This window comes from Dinoponera quadriceps, unplaced genomic scaffold, assembly GCF_001313825.1.
Source record: "Dinoponera quadriceps isolate SergipeBrazil2010 unplaced genomic scaffold, ASM131382v1 scaffold676, whole genome shotgun sequence".
Taxonomy (NCBI): Eukaryota; Metazoa; Arthropoda; class Insecta; order Hymenoptera; family Formicidae; genus Dinoponera; species Dinoponera quadriceps.
In genome coordinates, this window is record NW_014554818.1 from 1,418,097 (window position 1) to 1,439,817 (window position 21,721).

At 38.1% G+C, this 21,721-nt stretch overlaps 2 protein-coding genes across 8 annotated transcripts; one reads left to right on the forward strand and one right to left on the reverse strand.

Annotated features, from left to right (window-relative positions):
* Nucleotides 1-246: 246 nt before the first annotated feature.
* Nucleotides 247-17,499, reverse strand: LOC106742215 (monocarboxylate transporter 10). 7 transcript variants are annotated; one of them, XM_014614955.1, is made up of 9 exons: nt 17,058-17,499; nt 9,775-10,369; nt 6,550-6,701; nt 5,630-5,903; nt 5,236-5,368; nt 4,643-4,808; nt 4,303-4,549; nt 4,080-4,232; nt 247-3,541 (listed from the first exon to the last, which is right to left on the reverse strand). In XM_014614955.1, the coding sequence occupies exons 2-9, from the start codon at nt 10,310-10,312 to the stop codon at nt 3,282-3,284; spliced, it is 1,923 nt and encodes a 640-aa protein (XP_014470441.1). In that variant the 5' UTR covers nt 10,313-10,369; nt 17,058-17,499; the 3' UTR covers nt 247-3,281. The 7 variants fall into 7 exon arrangements, with proteins under 7 accessions (XP_014470441.1, XP_014470436.1, XP_014470437.1 ...); XM_014614950.1 differs by having other exon boundaries at nt 247-3,571; XM_014614951.1 differs by lacking the exon at nt 17,058-17,499 and adding an exon at nt 15,620-15,665 and having other exon boundaries at nt 247-3,571.
* A 532-nt stretch (nt 17,500-18,031) lies between these two features.
* LOC106742219 (E3 UFM1-protein ligase 1 homolog) lies at nt 18,032-21,719 on the forward strand. The gene is made up of 5 exons (XM_014614961.1): nt 18,032-18,378; nt 18,865-19,442; nt 19,573-19,719; nt 19,783-21,141; nt 21,231-21,719. Exons 1-5 carry the CDS (start codon nt 18,299-18,301, stop codon nt 21,365-21,367), a joined length of 2,301 nt encoding a protein of 766 aa, XP_014470447.1. The 5' UTR covers nt 18,032-18,298; the 3' UTR covers nt 21,368-21,719.
* The last annotated feature ends 2 nt before the right edge of the window (nt 21,720-21,721 follow it).

The window sequence follows — 21,721 nt, forward strand, 5'->3', positions numbered from 1 at the left end:
AGATCTTGCATCGCGGAGGCAGTGATGCCAATGATGGCACCGAAACGTCACTGCGCGGAGGCCGAAGTTTCTATGAAATCGTTAAATGGCAACAGGAAGACAGTTTGAATAGACCTTCGTTTTCAAATAGAATAAGTCACAAGAACTTGCATTAAAATAACAATGATTCAACAGCGAGTTAAAGGGACTTCAATCTTTAAATTACACAACTCAACGCGAGACAGGTTAGGTTAGATGAATCTTTATTTTCAAATGAATACTTGGGATTACTTTCCTCACGTGTCGGCATATCATCATACATGACATTTTCACTTTTTATATAAAATAATGAGCATCGTATCTGTGACGTAGCTCCTCTTTTCCTATACAAATATTCAATTTGATATATGTCTTTGCTTATCATTTACTTACATAAAAAAAATTTTACAAGAAATTGATACTTTCCAAAAAAAGATATTTTTCTATATATAAAATAGTTATAAATTAATCGTACGACAACGATCGTGTGTACTGACAATTAAACCATTCCTTCACAAAAATTCGTCTCTTCCACTTCAAAATCATCATACAGTTCATCTGCACGCAATATCGAAATACTATTGAAATAATTCGTACAAACGCAGATCCTCTTCATAACACAAACGACAATCAGGCGGTAGCGTAATAATCATACAATGCAATCGTGATGAAATTTCTATAACTAACCATTAAAAATTACAAAAATAAATGCTCTATCCGGATGAGGTATTGATTCTGGCAAAATTTACAATCAATTAAATGCTGCCCTTTCTCACATTTACATATTACAAATGTAATTGGGAGACAATATTTCATTTCATTTATCAACCATTATCAATATGCATTATGAAGGATTTGTATGTACAAAACAGCAGATTTTTTCCTGTTAAAAGGTGAGCTAAGTATCACAGGAATATGATAACTCAATATAATAAAATTATTATATGTACAGATTAACAAAATAATTGTTTACAAGTTATTTTTTCCTTCGATTGTGAGTGATAAAAAAGATTTGACTAATGTAAATGACTCGCTTTCTTTTTTGTTCACCTTCACTTCACCAATTATATATTGCACACGTGATAAATTTTAATTAATAATGCACATACACAAAAATCGACTCTCTCGTGGAGAATAAAAAAAATAGATTTGTACACAATCTTAATAATTTCTCGACATACACTCATTTGTCGCTTACCTTGCCGATATTCGGTAATCATTCTACTGGCATGACGACATGAGATAAATGTCGTGCATCATTAATCGTGCTTACGATCCTTTGCGATTTGTAACTATCGAATCTAAGTTTTAATTTGTACCCTGTAATTACGAAGATGTATACGCTATCGCGAACATCGAGGCATCAGAAAAGCTCAACACGCGCTTCGCGCGCCTGTGTCTATCATTGACTAACAATTTAGTGCTACTATCGAATAGAGAAAATCAACAAGTTCTGAATATTATTATCTAAAATAATTTCGTTAGACTCGCGCGCGATGATATACAATTTGTCGCAAACGCGTTACGCTCGTACTCACGCAAGCGATTTTGGAAAAACGTAATTCATATAGTAACGATTATTTCCTCGAATTCTCAGACCCAAGACTCCATGTTAAAGAGCTAGCTAATCCTCACAGTTTTGAGGAAAATCTACAGCGAAATTTAGAACACTTCGACAATCGTTGTTTGTGACAGCGTCCTGCTATGATCTACTAGGCACATTCTAAACGAAGTAATAATACTTGCACGATTACGCTATTATAATATTACACGGTGATTGTGGCATCTTTTATACGACTGTGGTTAATACGTGCTCAGTGAACATCAACTAACGATAACGTAACATCAATGTTATAACTTCTCATTTAACAATGTTACATAACACACACGTTATATTTATATTGTTGAACGGAAAATTGTAACACTGATGTTATGTCACCGTTAGTTGGTGTTCACTGTGCTTCATTTTGTCTTCAAGGATGTTATTCTTACTCGATATTTCGCTACGTCTTGATCTATAATTGGAAAATTAAAATTCACCGTTTCGGTAAGTACGTTTTTCCAAAACTAGCTACGTACGCATCATGCAACACGCTACAAAATTGCTACAACAGTAATTTACACATTCTAAAATGACGAAATTCTTTGGTATCGTCGGATTTTTAATTTTTCAAAGCCCGTATCAGATTAGTTGTCAGACGGACTTGAACATACGCACATTCCTCACTATGGGTTTGTCCACAGTGTTGTATATTGTGTATTTATCTATTCTAAAACCGATTTTCATTTTAAGAAATTTCATGGCGAATGAAAAACATCGTGTGTATAAATCAAGATTTTAATTTAAAATCCTACCAACCATACCAAGGTAGTTGTCTCGTGAAATAACATTCTACTACTAGATTGCATTTTAAAATACACATTAAATAGCCAAACCTGCACAACTTCGCAGACTTCGAACAGAGCCTGGTACAAATTTTTGATGGCAAAAAAGTAACAAATCTAACACTGGATTTTAACAACCTAACAAAAATACAAGCTGAATACAGATGGATATAGTTTTGATGTAAGATTCTGATCAAATTTTCGGTCAATCTACAGTCAATTTGCTTATTGAATTGTTATTTTGTCTCAATTATTCGACTCTTTCTTTCTGTTACATGATTAAATTTTTCAATAATATTTTTCAACAATATCCCGAGACTACTTTAAGGCTCGATTCTCTCGGACAGCTATATTGGTTTTATGACGTCGTAGGATCAATATAGTTGCCCGATTCTTTAAGAAAATTAAATTATTAATCTTCATAACTTTTCTTTAACGTAATATAGAGACACACACATACACACATGCGCACGCGCATCACACACACACACTCTCTCTTTTTCTTTTTTCACTGTATGTTTAATATTATTTTCATATATTGCTGATTGATTTATCGTAGACCACATTTTCTCATGAAGAATATTGTATGATATAATTATAATAATTATATAAATTATTATAGGCTACGCAAGAGTGGCACGATAGACACCGCATATACGGGATCAATGCGTGTTCGTTCATGAATAAATAAAAAATCATGCTCGCATGTGAATTTTCCTCCTGCGCGAGTAAATAAATCGTTATTAGATTAATAAAAATGCATCCCGTAACTCCCGTTTAATTAATCAACAGAAAAAATGGACGTGATGTGATCAATATTGCAACATTATCTTAAAACAATGACATGCTTGTGGTGCGACCGAATCTCTTTCGCCCGATCAAAACGTCAGGAGTATCGATGATCGCGTCGCTCGTTCGAAGAGATTCGTGCGCGGATATTGCGAGGTTTTTCCGTGATGGAGCAAAGGTACGCTTTCCGAATACCTACAGTGAACGTTGATCTTGTCATAATTTTTGCAATGCTCCAGTTCGTCCTGCTTGATATCTTGACATCTGTACCAAGATAATTGCATGTTTTTTCCGGTCGACTTTCCTTGTGTTTCTAACACCTTTTCTTGCTTGATATCAACCTTGAATACTGATGAAAGATCATTACTTTTCATCTTGTCTGCAAATGTAACAGTTAGTAGCTATTAAATATTGAATATTGCTAATCAAGAAAGGCAAGCGTGAAAACAAGCCTGAAGCAACAAATTTCCATTCGTGACGCGATTGTATTTTTTGCAAATTAAATCTAACAGAACTACCTGTGCTACATATCTGAACATTGGAAGAAAAAAGACCGGTACTTTAAAACTAATAACACTGAAGAAAGTGATATAAGAAATTTTTCCTTCAAATTATAGACGTACTTATCGTGACTATTATAAGAAACAATCCTTGCGTCTTAATATGATTATTAAGACATAAACACAAGTCAAGTCATATCAGCATACTTTCTTAAGTAGCAACCAAAACTTCTTCAAACTTGTTGTAACAGAACGTTTAAGAAGGTGATAAGTTGATACAGGATAGACCTACACCGGAGAGTGTTACAGGTAATCTCGCTTTAGCAATTTAACACAGCGTAACAATGAGATTAAATTTAATGATATACAGGTACCTGTTCTACCAACCATTCTGGCAATCCGCTTTAGTCGGAGGATTCTCCGGGCAAGGGTCGCTCATCGTTCTGTCGTCGTCTTCTTTCACACATCTTATGAGGAACATCGTTAACGCCCCCACGATCGGGGGGACGCCGGCTAACAGGAAAGGCAGATCGTAGGTGCCTGAACCAAAGTATGAGATGAGCATTCCACGCGCGGCAACGCAAACCGGTTAAATCGGATGGGATATTACCGGTGTGGTCGTACAGGAGTCCGGCGATTGGCGGACCGACCGTCAAAGGTATCGAGCACATCCCCAAGAGGAAGCCGATGGCCTGGGTCGCGCCATTGCGGCCGCAAATGTCAAAGGCGATAGGGCCGAGCAGCGATATGAAACATCCGTCGAATAATCCCATGCCAAGGGAGATGACCAGCAACACGACGAAGGACTTGGTGACCGGAAGAAGCATCGTAAGAATGCCGATACTTATAAACGATATCTGGATAAGAAAAAACACTTTAGTTCTTCAATCATTTTCTGCCAGAAAAACGCAGACATATGGCAATTGCAAGGTGCCATTGGAAATAATTACCTGTTGTAACAGTATTCTGTTCACTTTCGGCAAGTCAGCGATATAGCCGAAAATCAGACGACCGATGCCGGAGGTGATGCCGATGCACATCACCGGCAGTTTCCCATCAGCGTCCTTGAACGTCATAGCCACAAACTTTCCTATGTGAACGTATGGGACAAAGTATCTGAAAGAGTAGTAAACGATCGGAATCGTACAGTGGGCATATCTACATAAATGTGTTTGCATAACGAGCACATGGATTGATTGTTGGCCAAAACGAAAAAAATTATTCGAAAACAACAGTTTTCGTAAACAAAAATAACTGGACGGCGACTACTTTCTTATCATGTCAATGTATTGGAATAATCTATTTAGGCTCGATATTCGCAGCGACGAATACTACTATCTACTATACTATTATCTACATTAACCCGAATAGAGATTAGAAAATGCACTTCAATATAGCATAATTGCGAAGAACGAGGCAAGAAGAGGACGATCGTTACTTTGGTTGGAAATTAATGAGAACAGACTGGAATATGTGATATTATTGGGGAATGAAATTATATAAGTGATTTGGCGTGGCGATGAAAAGTAAATAACGAACTAACCCAAAGAGAGCAAGAGGAATAGAACTGGCCCATAAGACGTATCTTTTCCGTTTCCAAATGGACACGTTTACGATTTCTTTCATGCAATTTCGTGCCTTGGATTTCGGTCTTTCGTCTTCTTGCGGCACGTTTACTGGAAAAAAAATGTTCGCTGACTTCTTCCTCAACATTACATAAAGTTGAACAGCAACTATTACGATTCCGAATCAATTCTAAATTCGATTCTCATGAAGCAGAAAAAGTTTTACGCATTTGTTATGACAAATAAAACAAATTATAAAAATGATACCGGCCTCGAATAACAGATGTCGTTTTTACTGAAATATTTAAAGAAAGATAAAAATAGAGAACCGATTGTTTGTCGGCCTTGCCGATAACAGTATTGATATCATACCTGGTATCGGCTTGAAAAGTATTGCGCAAGCCATAATAAGTGCGGTGAGCGCAGCCAGGCTCCTCAGCGTTCCCTCCAGCCCGAAACGCCGCAGCAGGAACTCTATCAGGTACGGGATAAGTGTCGTAAATATGGAGCTACCGGCCGTAACGATGCCGTTCACCAGTCCCATATATTTCTTGAAGTAATGACCCAAAATCACCAGGCTTGGAGTGTAAGCGAGACTTGCGCCGAGACCATACATTACGCCATATGTTAAATAGAGTAGTTCCACCTGAAAGAATGAGTTCGGGATGTAGATTACATATTCATTATATTTTTTTATTATAACATATAGTGCTTGAAAGCTCCGTTACCAAATTGTGTTCACTAATGGCTCTAATTGTACATATCATGTACATACCATTCCCTAAATTGAAACTTTTTACTATTTTACTATTACACAATTTCTAGTCTTTCATATATATGATACATGAAATTATAATTACCTTTACAAAAATATCTCACCATTTTTGTTCTTCATACGGCCCAAAACTAGTTCTATCATTTTTATACTCGTTTCTTGCATTCTCAAATACTTACAGTCTATTAAACGGAAAAATATTACGAAAGTATATACGAATATTTTTTAAGAAACTGCGCGTCTTCAATACTGGTTTCCCAGCCGATGACAGCACGTTAATATGTTCTTCTATTCTTTTGTTCAGTTTCATTTCAATATGAAAATAAGTACGTTAAAGAACCGTACATTTACTCGTACTATTACAATATGTTAAACAACGTATTTTATATTCGTAGCTGAATGTACGTTTGCACGCATCCAGTTTACGCAACACTGTATGTGTTTATTACTTATTAAAAATGCTCAATAGTACGTTAATATAGGCATTCGGATATACTCTTATGCAAATATATGTTACCTTATCCGCAATCAGTGAGGAAAGAAGCAGCCCACCGGATGCAATCGCGCCTCCCACGAAGGTGGTTATCTGGATGCCGAATTTGTCCGTAAGTATACCGGCGACCGGTGACAGGATGAACGTGGTTCCGATGGTCAGCGAACCTACCAACGCTGAAATAATTTCATAATTTCAGCAATTTCGCGCGATGGACAAAGTGCCAAGAGATAACGAAGAAGATTCGAGATGATCCTGGGGCGATTAATTACAGCCATAAGTTCGAGATAGCTAAGTGATGTCAAAATTTATCAGGCAACGTTCATTATCCTATTGAGAATAATAAGATAATGCTGGAGACAGTATGCATGTCAATAATAGACAAATAAACAGTTACGTCAATTAATGATCGCAGCGACCGATCGGGCGTGTGCTGCAAATTAGTACATCGTATAACTAGGTCGACAATTTATGACTTTCATTTCTTCTCGCGAAGGGAGCGAGCATTTTGAAGACACTTGCTCGGAAAATGTAACAAATTCTTTTCACCCCCTGGTCCGTATCTACAATAGATATGGCAAATCTTTAATCTTTTCCTCTCTAAGCAATAAAATGTAACGTAATTTCTGAGAAAAGATGTTAAACGGACGTTTTCCGCGCTGCAAAAGTTGTAGTAACGCTTAAATCTTGGGAATTGTGCGGTGTAGTGCTGGGAACGCTTCGTGCTGAAAATTACAATTGTTTTGCTTAGAAAAAGCAAAAAACTGAAGGTTTATTACACTTATTGTAAATTCAGCCTGGTACCCGTGCGTGAATGCTCATAAAAAAGAAGATAAACATATCTAGTTTTTATAACTAGACAAATTCAAAGCTCGTTAAAATCTGAGGAGTACACTGTTATGGGTTTCCTTGTTGGTCGGGCGACATCGGCAAGTAGCATGAATTAACCTCTATTACCGTAAACGACTGTCTAATTGTCGAACAATTTAGATCCTTGATATTTAAAAGTGCCCCTCATGTAAACAATTAATCACGTTAGTGACTTTATATATATCGATTGGAGACAGTCCTTTCCTACCGTCGACGGTTGACCCTGTGCATGTATTAACTGACGAAGAATAACAAGACATCGAATAGAGAAGAAACGTCTCCGAAAGATTCAACTTGAATGCGGAAAAGTATGCGATTCGAATTGAGAAAATATTAGACAATAGCGCGAAAATAAATAAAAAATGTTACAACGTATTACTCGCGATAAATGGTTCTTGTAAACATCGGCGACGCGGTAGAAATGTATTGATAACAAATATGAACTCGCACGCGTCATAGTTACTAATTTATTATTATTCAATATCTAATCTGTTCTATATTCAATAAGAAAAATTTGCTCATGTTTTTTTCCCTTTTCTTTTTATCTTATTATAATAAAAACTTACGCGGAAAGTACGAACGAATATTTCGATCGATTCAAAGCACGATCGAGTCGTTTAGTCGAAAAGACAACGGAGAAGGAATGCGAACGCGTAATCTGCAACAGTAACAAAAGACGTCGCTCGTGCAACGAGGATTAGATAGAACATTATCGAAATAGAAAGGCTATTCTTTTCAGAATATTCAGATAATGAAGTTCATCGAACTACATGTATTCGCGTACAATACATGCTCATGAACCCTTTGAGTATCCGTGCTATCCAAATAAAAAATTTTAATCCGATATAATTATTAAATATTCATTGATATGCGCGAACGATCATTGCGAGCGATTACGAGCGATATCTGTATCAAGCATGTATTTACACATTATCTGATCGATCCTAACTTTAATAATGAATTATCAGACGAATTTCAAATTTATATTTTCTTTCGCTTATCAAAAATATATACGTACGCTGATAACTTACGTGGTACAAGCGACTGGAAAAAATGAATAAATTAAGCTTCAGAGAAACAAAATTATATTCTTCAGTCAATCTTAAGTGGAGTTTGGTTTAGTGAAATTTTCATAACAGCGTGAACAATTATAAAGTCATGATAATGGTCTATTTAGTCATTTTCGCGTCGAATCAAATGATCGGTTACGTGTGTCGATTAGATAATGTAATTATTATATAGTGCAGATACAAAGTGGCCTTGTGATATCTTGCGTTTTCCGCTCGCTTTCTAAAATCAAAGAATCACAATAATTCTGAGAATCGCATGATAATATAGTTATTAAAGATAATAACATGATAATATGGTTATTAAAGTCGTTATTATGTTAATTTTACAGAAGTCAGAACAGTCAGAAGTACAATAGTCAAAAGAACAACTTAAAGCTCGTGGATACTCATAATGGACAATTTTCTTTGAAATTTTCAGCTAATGTTCTAGTTGTTTCAGCGTGCCGCCTGCTATCACTTGTAATTAAAAATATCATTCATTAATTATCTGTACGAAAGATTACATTGGATAAGTATATTACATAAATATAAATACATCTCGCGAATGAGTATTTGTCGAGAGAATCATCGTTAGAGGTCTAAGAACGGAAAAGATCGATGATCAGTCGTTGCGAGTGAATGCCGCGGATTTTTGCAGAAAGAAACCCAGAAAGTGCACCCGGAAAATTAATCACATATAATCGCGCTTTATTGTCTGGTACATGGACGTATAAACACTTTAACGCTGCCAAAATCGATGAATAAATCTCAGATCGCCGTAATCTCAAAATCGTAAGCCTCACGAAGATATTTCGACGAAATCTAAGGAGTCACTTATCAGCATCTTTCGATACTTCGATATCGAATCGACTGGCACGCAATGACAATGTTAAGAAACAGCACGTAATAAAACCAATTAAGCAAGAAGATTCAACAAGTAGATTACACACCCCTCCTATTTAATATAGTTCATTGATACAGCTCTAGTTTCCACCTCAAAAGATTCGCGATTAAGAGATATCAATTTTATCAACAAGTTAATTTTACTAACAAGAGGGACAGAAGCAAAAAAAACGTCATCCTCTATTTTGCCTTATCTCTCGTCTTCGCCAACGTGCATTTTACAATCACGCGAATATTCCAAATCGCGGTAACAGAGACATCATTTCTTGTCACCGACTTTTCATCAGTTATAGAAACTGAAGTTGCACAACGCAGCTCTGCTGCATGCCGGCGATGTCGGACTGAAACGCCATCCTCCCTTCGCCCCGGTACAAGATAGTCCAGAACAAAGTGTAACTAACGTATCTCTCGCGCAACGAATCCTTACCTGCTTTGGAAGACACCTCGCTCTCGCCGGCCTCCGTCAGTCGCCTCTGCAGCTCTATGTAGATGAGGGAGTAGGTGTTGATGATGCTGAAGATCACGCCGTTGATCGCGAAGCTGCCGATCATGATCATCCAGGCCCTGAGACCGCCGTCCGGCGGGTCTGCCGCCGTCGGCCTGGTCGTCCCACCGGCACCCTCCTCGGGCCCGTTCGAGCTCTTGTCGTGATCCATCGTCCGCATCGTTCGCGTCTGTACTAATTCGTCGGTTCTTCTCGGCTTGCCGATCGACGCATCGATCGTCACTGTGGCGCTCTGTCCGTTGGTACCGGCCAGCAGGAGGTTGACCTCGGTCTCGCCCGAACCGGAAGTGTCGTTGTCGGCAGCCCGATAAACGTAGCCAGCCGCGGTAGCCGACTCCTCGGAGCTATTCGGCTCGGCGCGATCGATCGTGTAAATCATCGGCATAACGTTATTATTACCCGGCGTGAAGTCGTCATCACCGGCGTCCTCCGGCCCTCCAGCCTCCCCGTCGATCGTCATCGTTATCGATGATGATTATCGCCGATTAACTCCGCTGATATAAAAAATATCTGTGAACTGTGGATATAAATTATTTATTTCAGACTCTCGAAAGAAGCGATCCGATTTAGTCTTCCCTCTTCTCTCTCTCTCTCTCTCTCTCTCTCTCTCTCTCTCTTATTTTTTTCTGCGCGTATCGAAGGATTTTTCTTCATTTTCAACGCATTTGACACATTTGACTTTTAGTTTTAATTGTCCAAATCAAGTTCAAAATTTTCTTTCTAGTATCTCGACCAATTTAAGATAACATATCATTTGTAAATGTGCAATTGTATTTACTGTTACGTCCTCAGAGAGCCAAGCCTTAGAGAGATATGTAATAAATACATATATCTACCTATGTATCTCTCTTTTCTTTTCTCTGTTCCTCCCCTTTCTCTCGAAACTTACTGTGTTTTCTCTATATTTTTGACATCAGAGATGCCAAATAATTCTTCTATTATAATAATAATTATGTTATAATATAATTATTATAATATAATAATTCTGTTGATTCTACATATTTGCATATCTCTTTTTGAAAACGTCCTTGAGTGAAGTTATCGCTTATCATGACGGTTCATGACATCAAGCGACTTAGGCAATCAAAATTCACATCGAAAACCTATTCGTTAAATTCGTTTAAAATGAAATGAGATCGATCGAAGATCGCGCAGGCGACACGAACGTGTACGCGTGTGCGTACGTATGCCGCATGCGAGGGACGCTATTGCTACACAAAAGTCAGCGATGCGCGAGCTTGATGAGTACTTGACGACGCGGCTTCAAAGATTGCAGCCTGACGATTTCACTGACCGCACCTGACCGATTTCATACACCGGTGCAAGATAAACTGTATACAACGATGAACGGACCAATAAATCTCCGAAAATTTTAATCACCTATCCTGGTAGTTTCTGAAGAGATAACATCTGCTTGTGTGCTCGTAAAGGCAAAAGCGTGGAATAAAGCAGCAAATGTGCGCATGGTCGAAAATATATTTCGCTTTTTCCACAACGATTCTCGCGAAAACGCGGTGTGTCTCCGCGTAAACGAAACTTACTCTGATATAGGCATTCACGATTCTGATTTAATTATATAAGGATTGATTATATTTTTTTCAAAAGAATCGACTCCGACTCGATTTTTCCGCTAATTGATTCTTTTCAGGATCGATACATTTGGAGACAGAATCTAATCGAAAATTAAAGGTGCGCAGGAATCAAACGTCGATTGTAGAAAAATGCTGCTAGGCTACACTTCCCGTCGTATCTGCGCTTTTCCATATATTTTGATTCGAAGAAATCATATTTGTTCCTGAAACTATTTTTGGAAACTATTTTAACATGAAATTATAAATATTCTAGTAAATTCGTGCTCCTTTTCCTAATTCTCATTACGTTTTGAAATACACAATCGATCCCCTGAACAGATATACTTATTCAAACGTCGTCCGATATCCGACGTATAATGATTTGATATTCAATAAGAAAATTTCTTGTCCGAAAATAAACTTGTCATAAGCTGGAAACCGTAGCAAACTCTATTATTGGATATAGCATCATCGTATATTGACCACAATATTCTCTATTATGTAGTTCTATAATACACATTCGTAAGAAAATCGACCAATCATATCGTTAGAATAAAAGAAATTATTTACTGAGCTATTAAATTTCTTAAGACGAAATAAAAGTTACAAAAGTGAGCAAATTCAATAGGCATTGACTAATTATAAATATTTTAATAAATTCGCTCACACACTTGTCTTGTAATTTCCACCACATTTTGAGAACCGTAATAGATCCTCTGTATTAGAGTTAGTTGATGTCCTTAAAGTATTATCCATATCAAGTTCTATAATATATATGTAAAGTCCACGTCAGACAATACTAGTTTTTCTGATAATTCGTAAATATCAACCTAAGGTTTGTTCGTTTTCGTTGCATCGCAGATAAGTATATGTTTTCTCACTTCAACTTATTGCACTAGTTCAGCGGTGCAGCGAAAACGAACAGACTTCTAGTATTTCACAAATATCACCAAGCTAGGTAACAAGTATATATATATATATATATATATAAACTGAATATATATTGAACTGAATCGTGAATGCCTATTATTTGTTAATTTTTCCTTAAAAAATATCCCTTGTCTGACAACGACTAATCTCGCGGAATATTAATCCGATGTATTAATATTACTTAATTTTGTATTTTTCCGTGTTAACGTGCGATATTTTAAAGAGCCATTTGTCTCAAGCAAAATGTATTTAACTCCGCCGTCGCGTTAACCGCGGTAATGTGCACCACGTTTAAAAGTGTATTTTAAAACATACTATATGCTGATAATGACACGTGTCGTTACATATACAAACATCCCTGCACATATTCAACTTCGATATCGGATACGATGCCTCTTATCTGCACCTTCTTGAAATATTCCTGTACACTATTTATATGTGCATTTTCCGCGATACGCGCTACTTTGACCCTGACATTATTTGACACTGAAATCAAACGTTTAATAGTCCTAGACAAATTGACGATCCTTTGATATCGTTCGCCGTGTACCTATCCGTATTCCTTTACTTTTTTATTCAAGAAATTAAATCTCGAGAGAAAATAAATCAGTATACGAGTTGATCTTTCTTTCTGTGCACATACAATTCGATGCGCGCGCGCACACATATACATACATGTACAGTAAAATGTAATAGAAGACGCGAAATGAGAATGACAACAAACGAAATGTATTTATAAATATGTTGAAGTTATATTTCTGCATTATCTGGCTCTTAAAAGCTACTAATACCAACATATATTCGGAAAAATCATATTTCATATATTTTGAAATTATTATGCGATAAAAAAGATAAATTATCTCGACGGGGGAAGCAAAGTGATTATTGACATCCGCGGATCAAGCTATAATAAAGAAAAGAAAAGACGTACTTTCCGAAACAAGGACATTAAACTTGTCAAACCTTATAGTTTGTTTTCCCATTACCATTATTTCTCGTTTTATCGTCTACTCTATAAATACTCGGCCTAATTTTCCATTTTTGCAAACATATTTGCAAAGCTGATCGTGCTTTATATTAATTGAAATATGCAAATACATCTCTATTACGTTTATCTTTATTTTATTAAAAAAAAGATAAAAAAGAAAATATCGCGTCTGACAAGGCCTGTTTGTGAGCGCGATTGCAATACGACCATCGTAAGCGTGCGTCGTTATAACGAATATGATTGTGATTACGCACAATTATCACATGAAATCATAAAAATAGCCAGCGAGATTAAAAAAACTTACAAAGTATACTCTTTTCTACAAAGTATTTGCACTCTTACTCGGCCAATGCTAAAAAATGAAAAGATTAATGAGCGGTCGGTACGTTCAATATGTCATATTATTACTGTCAATATCATTTGGTCACTTGTGCCATGTATACACGCGATTTTGTCTACATTGTGTCGATTATTTTTATTGTATTTTTATCACGTGCATTGGACAATGTGTATTAATGAACAACAAATTAATTTTAAACACATATTCATGTGTATTCACAAATGTATACGCATCCTTTATAAATATATTTTTTTATAGGAAATCAATGATTTTTACTTTGTACTTATCCGCATTATATATCCTTTTTCACTTACTTCAGCAGTTCATTCAATATAAATGAAACGAGCGTCGGACGCAAAGCAAGATATACTTCCGACTCGTTTTGTGAGAATCGACTGCCCGAGACAACAGAAGTTCTCGTATCAAGACGTTACACTATTGCATCAGCTTGTGTGGAAGACGAATGTTAAATGCACGCGTCCGAATGATCGTCGAGTAAGCGCCGGCCTGTATTAAGACATTCATACACGGCCATACCTGAAGATTTTTTTGACCTTGTGTCTAGATGAAAAGACGAATTCATTATCAGAATACGTTCCTGCAGAGAGACAAATCTCACCGAGCATTCTGTGTAATGTTGTCACGTATTCTCATTTTTTGTAATCTATTTTTTATATTCTACATACTATATGGCATTATTTATAAAAACCATATACAAAAGTTTTAATCTCCCGTTTATATTTGTCAAATAAATATTATTTTTTAATTAAAATTAATTCTTAAATTAAAAAATTATATAAATAAAAACATGTAAATTTACAAAAAAGTTAGCGCTTTTAATGATTTTTTAACAGTTGAAGACCTCATATTAATTTTGCGACACGACATCGCGTATCCTAAATATATCGACGCGCGGAATAACAAATTTATGTGCTGCGTTTCTCTCTCTCGTGATACTTTCATAATTTATTAATTGTCTCACACGCGAACATGCCGACTAATTAGGTCTGATGATTCATCGTAGAATAGTACAGCGCGCCTGATGTGTGCACGTAAAGCATGAAATTTGACTTCAAATGCAGTGCCGAACCGATTGTCGCGAGGTTCCAAAGAGAAATTGACGAATTTCTGCCCTTTCTTCGCACAGAAAGGAAGATAAAGCAGAGAACGAAGATTTGTCCGATCATTCTGGGCCGAGAGACTTTGCGCTCGGCTCAGAATCGCATTTAGAAATTCGGAGCACCTGCCTAGGTATAATTAACACGGAAGACCCTCTAATGTGGTAAGTTTTATGCGAATCATATATTCCTCCTTGGGACTTTTTTAAAACATTATTGATGCGATGTCTCGGTATTGTTATAAGCTTTCCACACAATAAAAAAAAAGTGCATAATTTCAAGTTAGTTCTAACATCATCATACGACTAAATTTGATTCAATTTATTCCGAATACGACGATTCGGATAAATCAGTTTGGATCAGCATGTAATTTGAGAAATTTGTTTTATGCAACGATAGCAATACGTGTCGTACTAAAATGACTGGGTGGAAAAACGCAGCCGTGGAACGCGTGTAGCGAATAGCGACCAAGAGCCAAGTGATGCCTGCGCGCGGCCAAATTAGCACGTGGCAAAACGTGCCTGCGGCTCGCCCGCGTGTTACACATATAAAATCCCGGAAACTCGATATCGTGCCTGAGGGATTACCGGTTAGGACGATTATCTGCGAGCGTGGCGGCGTGCAGCACATGTACGTCATATGCTCCAGCGAATCACAGAGTTCTCCAAAATCGCCGACTCCACGAGGCAGCAGTGACTACGATGATGATGATGATGAAGCCGACGATAACGCCAGTGGGGAGAGGGGGAGAGGCAGTATGAGAGAGAGGAGAGGATCGGCGAGAGAAGAAAACAAAAAAAGAAAGCAAAAAACGGAATACCCAAAAGATCGGCCTCGCGAGACCAATGGACTGGCCGATCGCGTCGTCGAATGTAAACTAAAGAGAGGGCCGATGTTCTTGCGGGGCAAGAGGTCGAAAGTTGCGACGAGTCAAGAGAGAACGCGCTAACACGCGAGCTTGAAACAAGACGAAGTGAGGAGAAGAGAGTGCGGCAGAAGAAACGGCAGAATGCGGGGTAGGAGGAAAAGAGGAGGAGGAGGAGGTGGAAGAGGGAGTGGTAGAAAAGGACACCGATGGCGATAGGCCGGCGTGAACAGATGGGCGCAACAGACGCCGCCACACGCGAATCCGAGGGGAAAGAGAAAGAAGAAGAAGAAGGAAAGGAAAAAAGACATTGCCGACGCATTTGTATGCACGTCACGTTTACGCAGCTACGTACGTGCATTCGGTTCGCGTGACGCACACAACAATGTTTTCTGTGCGCTCGGATCCGCCGCCGAAAATGTAACACGGGATAGAAGAAATAAGAAAGAGAGAATGCAAAATGAGAGAGGAGAGCGCATTTTTTTGTACTCCTCCGAAATCGTACAATCCTCTCTAGCTCGTCTGGCACGATTTCGAGAATTGAGTATCGATTCATGTCGGGTCAAGTAGTGCAATATCGTCGCGATTGCGTAGGAAAAATGTAAATGAACATACATACTTCGAAAGATAAACATCGGCTGCGCGCGGTGAAACGATAAAAATATGGCAAATAATACGTTACGGGAAGTGCGGGTCTCTTTATCAATAACTTTACCGCATATACAACATTCTTTGACGTACGTTTGATTTTTACATTTACGTATTATATATTCCCTACGTATATTCCCTGCGAAGTAATTACTGCTAATTATCTTTTCCTTTTGCGCAAAGGTTAATAAAAAAAATGACAGATCGCAATTACACAGGCTAGATTTATTGGTAGTTGGCATTTAAAAAGATTAATTCCAAGAAGTTATCATTGAATTAAACAATGGTAATATTTATCTCGCGTCTATGGTGGGATCAACATGAATATTACGATACTAACAAGAGCACATTTCTGAGCAGCACAAATCGAGTGACCAACTGTTGCCCAACGTTGACCAAATGTAGTCCGATCAAGTTGCGCTGCTCGAGTATTGAAATGTTCAAACATCAAAACTAGGAGCGATTAACATAAGGTTAACGCGAACTGCTGACATGAGTGACACAAAATACGCGTGTAGTACATTTGCATTGTGTTCCCGCAAGTACGCATATTTGAACGCATAAAAATAAAAATATATCAGTATAAGAGCAAGATGAAGATGTAACTGGAAAAAAGCAAACCCATGTCGACCGATCTCGTTCACGCACCTTGATGCAACCAGACGTGACCGATTGACCAACTTCGAGAGATATCTATTTAATATCACGCGTGAATTATGTTATGATATGATAAATTGTCACGTACCACGAGAAGCGTTCGATATCCACCATGTTAAAAGCGAACGGCTCAATTATTTCACTGTATCAGGAGGAGCTCCGATTAACCTCGCTTTAACCAACAACTCGTGACGTGTATTATCGACGCAGGGCTCGGGGATGATGATAACATAATCAGCCAAGTGACATGCGCCGGCTACATACGTAAAATATCCTCGTCGTTGTACGCGTGCCCGCGCATTTTATCCCGGCGGTTTAAATATCGCAGAAAGCTTCTGTGGTGGGGTTATGTAACGTCCCGATATAAATGCGACAGATACGAAACTCACCGAATACGGGGAATATAGGTGGCGAATAATTAGTCTTTGTCATTAGGCCTTCACATTTCTCACGCTAGACATAAAATACATAAACGAAAAGGGATATAATGAGATGTCGAAGGATGAAAAATGGAGCAGAACGAGAAACAAGTTCCGTCTATCTCATTCAGAAAGTCTGTTCTTTTTCGCTTAACTGACCCCACCATGGATGTACTACCAGTTCTCTTCTGTTTCTTCCACCAAGTTTGAACTGTATATATCTGTCCTTTTTTAAGTTCTAAAAGTGTACACTAGAGTTCAGCGGAGAAAGAATAGACTTAATGTGATATATTGCTGTTTGTTCAAATGTGGAGACTGGCTGCAACTGCTAAACCATTTAACTTAAAGTCTATAGTTCATATTCTGACTCATTTTTATTGGTAAAATGATAAACCTTAAATGAGGCTTCCCAGCCAATCAAGTGGCTCCTGAGTCACTTTTTAGAGATGCTTTTATCGATAAAAGTGAGTCGGAATATGGACCTATAAATACAGTTTATTTAAAACTAAAAACATATCTTAGGCCGGTATTCATAGTCAGATCTTGTATTTAAGACCATTTGAAGTACATCTACAGATGCTTTGTAGCCAATGAAATGAGCCGTACAGCATCTGAAAATAAACTTAAGACGGTCTTAAATATAAGATCTGACTATAATATCGCCCGTAGGCTGCGGTCTGATTCACGCTTATAAAGTTGTAGCACATCATTCTATCTTTATTGTTCATTACATGCTTTAGAGAGATAGAATGACGTTTACAGCATTGTAAATGTGAATCGGACCGCAATCCGAACCTAGGATAACAACATGACAGCTTCAAACACTTGTCGGAACAAAAATTAGCAGACGCCACGTTGCTTCGATTTTAACGCGACTACTCAAATCATAGGACGACAGAAAACTCAAAAGATGACCAGTGTAGATTGGGAGGAAGTTAAAAGATTAGCTGCCGATTTCCAAAAGGCGCAGCTCAGCTCAACTTTACAGAAGTACGTGTTACCTTCACTGTATTCTGAGTTAACCTAATTCTACGTTTACAGTAAACAATAAATGTACAATAACTGTGTCTGGTAGTTAAATATGCAAAGAAATTAAGCTGAATTATGATAAATTTACAAACGTTTTTGTTATTTTATTCAATTTCAAGCATAATTTTGTATCACACATATGTTTTGCAAAAGCTCTGGATAAATTTAAACATATGGTATTAATAATGATATAATGAATACAATTTTTGTTATAAATATAAATAAGTCGGTTGCTAACATTTAATTTTGATAATTATTATCCATCACGTAAAAACTATTATTAAATTCTTAAATTTTCAAAATCTTTATTTCTAACTTTACTCGTGTTACTTGAAATATTGGCGTTAAAGGTCCAAAAATTCAATCAACTCTATCATATATTTATCGAGTTAATATTTGTCAAATTTGTGCGGTGATTAAATATAATTAATGAAATTCATGTTACAGGCTTTCAGAACGAAACTGTATAGAGATTATAACGACACTGGTAGAGAACAAACTCCTAGATATTATATTCACCAATGACGGCAAGGAATACGTTACTCCGCAGCATCTAGGAAAAGAGATCAAAGATGAGCTGTACATCCATGGCGGAAAAGTTAGTTTAGTTGACTTGGCCCAAATTCTTAATGTCAGTCTATCGCAAGTAACAAAAGTAGTAGCAGAGATCGAGAAGCACAATAAAGGATTAAAAGTGATATTAGGGCAGCTTATTGATAGAAGTTATCTAAATAAAATCGCAGAAGAGATCAATGATAAGCTCGTACAGCACGGCTGTATTAATGTGGCAGAGTTGACGCTCACTTACGATTTACCACCTGAATTCTTGCAATCGGTTGTCGAGAAGGAGCTTGGCAAGATAATACACGCGACTCAAGATTCCCAAGATCCTAGGGTCTTTTATACAGACAGCTTTGTTGCTACAAACAGAGCAAAAATCCGCGGCGCTTTGTCTGCCGTCACAAAGCCTACGCCGTTATCCGCAATATTAGGACAATGTGCTATTCCAGAAAGGATCTTTTTCTGTAAGTGTTTGTAATGTACATTGCAATATGAAAACGGCATGAATAAGTTCCTAATATCGAGTACTGTCTCGTTTCTATTTATTTATAAAACATATATTTGATCTATACTCACATCATATTATATATGCAGCAATTCTAGATGGTTTACAAGAAATAAAACAGGTGCCCGGAGTTGTAACTGGAAAGCAGGGTGGAAATAGCGTTTACATACCCACCATATATTCTAAAAGCCAGAATGATTGGGTGGAAAACTTTTACAAGCAAAACGGTTACTTGGGTAAGGTATAGAACTTATCAAACTTCCCGGTGAACAACGATCCAATCGATCTTTAACTTTCAGAATACGACGCGCTCGCAAGACTCGGCATATCAGACCCGTCGGGCTTCGTAAAGCGTCACTTTCCGAGTGAAAATATAGTTTTCCTAAAATCCGTGGCTGTGGGAACAGTAATAACGGATCAAGTTGACGCCAACATCGAGGAAGCCGTTGCGACCGGATCCTTCGTTGACCTTTATCCCGTCTTACCGTCCGTATTCAGTGATGAAGACGCGGAGATTCTTCTCAAACAGGCAACGAAGAGAACAAAAGCCAACGTATATGTATTCGTAAAGACGGTTGCGGTCTCCGACGCATTCTTGCAAACTTTAAATAAAGCCCTCGAGGTAATGGCGGAGCAAAAGGCTAGAGAGATCGTAGCTAGCGGAAAGTGGATTCAATATGTGGCCGAAAATAAATTTAAGTCTAAATCCGCCGACCTGATAATCGAGAATAAGATGAGTAAGAAGGAGGAACGTAGGAAAAAGGCAACGATCGGTAAAGCGGGCGGTGGTAGCCAAGGCAGGGAGACCAAAACCAAGTCTACGAAGAAGAAGTATCTTCAAGGGAAGACGCAGGAGAATGAATCCGACGAAGAGGAGATTAGTCAGACTGCGGTCGGGAAGGCTGAAATCATGTTGATATCCGTGGAGGATGTGAAGGCGGAAGTCGCGAAGGATGAGAACGTATCCGTGATCGAAGAACTGGCGGACGAGTTGGCCCACCATTTGCAGCCGAAGCTAAACAAGTCGGCGTTGTCGTTGACCGAGCAACTGGCGCAAAGCAACAAGACGACCAACTTGAGCGAGGTCGAGGAACGTCTGAATGTTCTGATAACGAACGTCAGAATATTCGACAAGGGTGTCAAACAGCTGGACAAGGCGGATCAGGCTCCCCTGATGAAGTATTTGCTGAAGTCGCTGGGCCTGGACTTCGTCACGCGTATATTCAAGCTGGCGGCTCAGCAGAATATGCTGCAGGTCGGCGAGAACCTCACGACGGAGGCGAGGCAAAAATTGTTGCTGGAATTACCGGCGGACGTGAAGGAGCCGTTAACCGCTATTCACAAGGCGATAATGGGAGACACGGTGGAAGACTTTCTGAACACCGTCGACGGTGCAATGGCAGCTTGCTGCTTAGTCTTAAAGAAGTACGATAAGAAGAAGGAGAGGCCGCAGGTGCTCGCTCACAGGGAGGCTCTGTTGGAGGAACTCAACTCCACGCAAGATCCCGCACTGACGTTGCACCTAGTCACGAGCGTGCTCTTCACTGCTGTTACGCAAAGCGCTCTACACATGTCCGGCAGACACGTGTCGTCCGTACTGGCGTTTCTGCGCAAACACTTGGAACCCCACACGGTGTCGACTCTGTCTCGATACCACGGTACGTAATGATGCACTGTGACTCGAAAATGTTTTTTCAAACCAAATTTTGAACAGGTACAGAAACGTTGTGTTTTCTTCTAATCATAGATCTGGTGCTGAATTTGCTAAGTGCCTCTGATGAGAGCGCAAAGATGGACGCCTCGAAGGCCTTGGAAGAAGGTTTAGCAGATGTCAAAAGTATAGCTAACAATTTTAAGCAACACGTAAAAATGGACAAGCCTTGAGGGAGATTACACAACTAGCTTTATGCACGAAGACTTGGGGAATTTTTATTAATTTTGGTAACAGCTTCTTTCGAAGCCAAATATCTCAATCTGCTCGAAATTGTACTTTTAATGCGAACGTAGTCAAATTTATACTGAGACTAGTATTTGCCGCACAGAGAATCAATGTCGTAAGAAATTCGAAGTTTGTTCAAAGTAATGAAACTTTATCAAGTCCCTATGTAACTTAGACGAGTGTAAAATAGCCTAAGTTTACAATAGGCATTCCTTGTAAATCCTTATTCTTTTATAAAATATAAGATGTATTAATAATTTTAAAGGTATCTTTTCTAAATAAAGATTAATTTATTAATA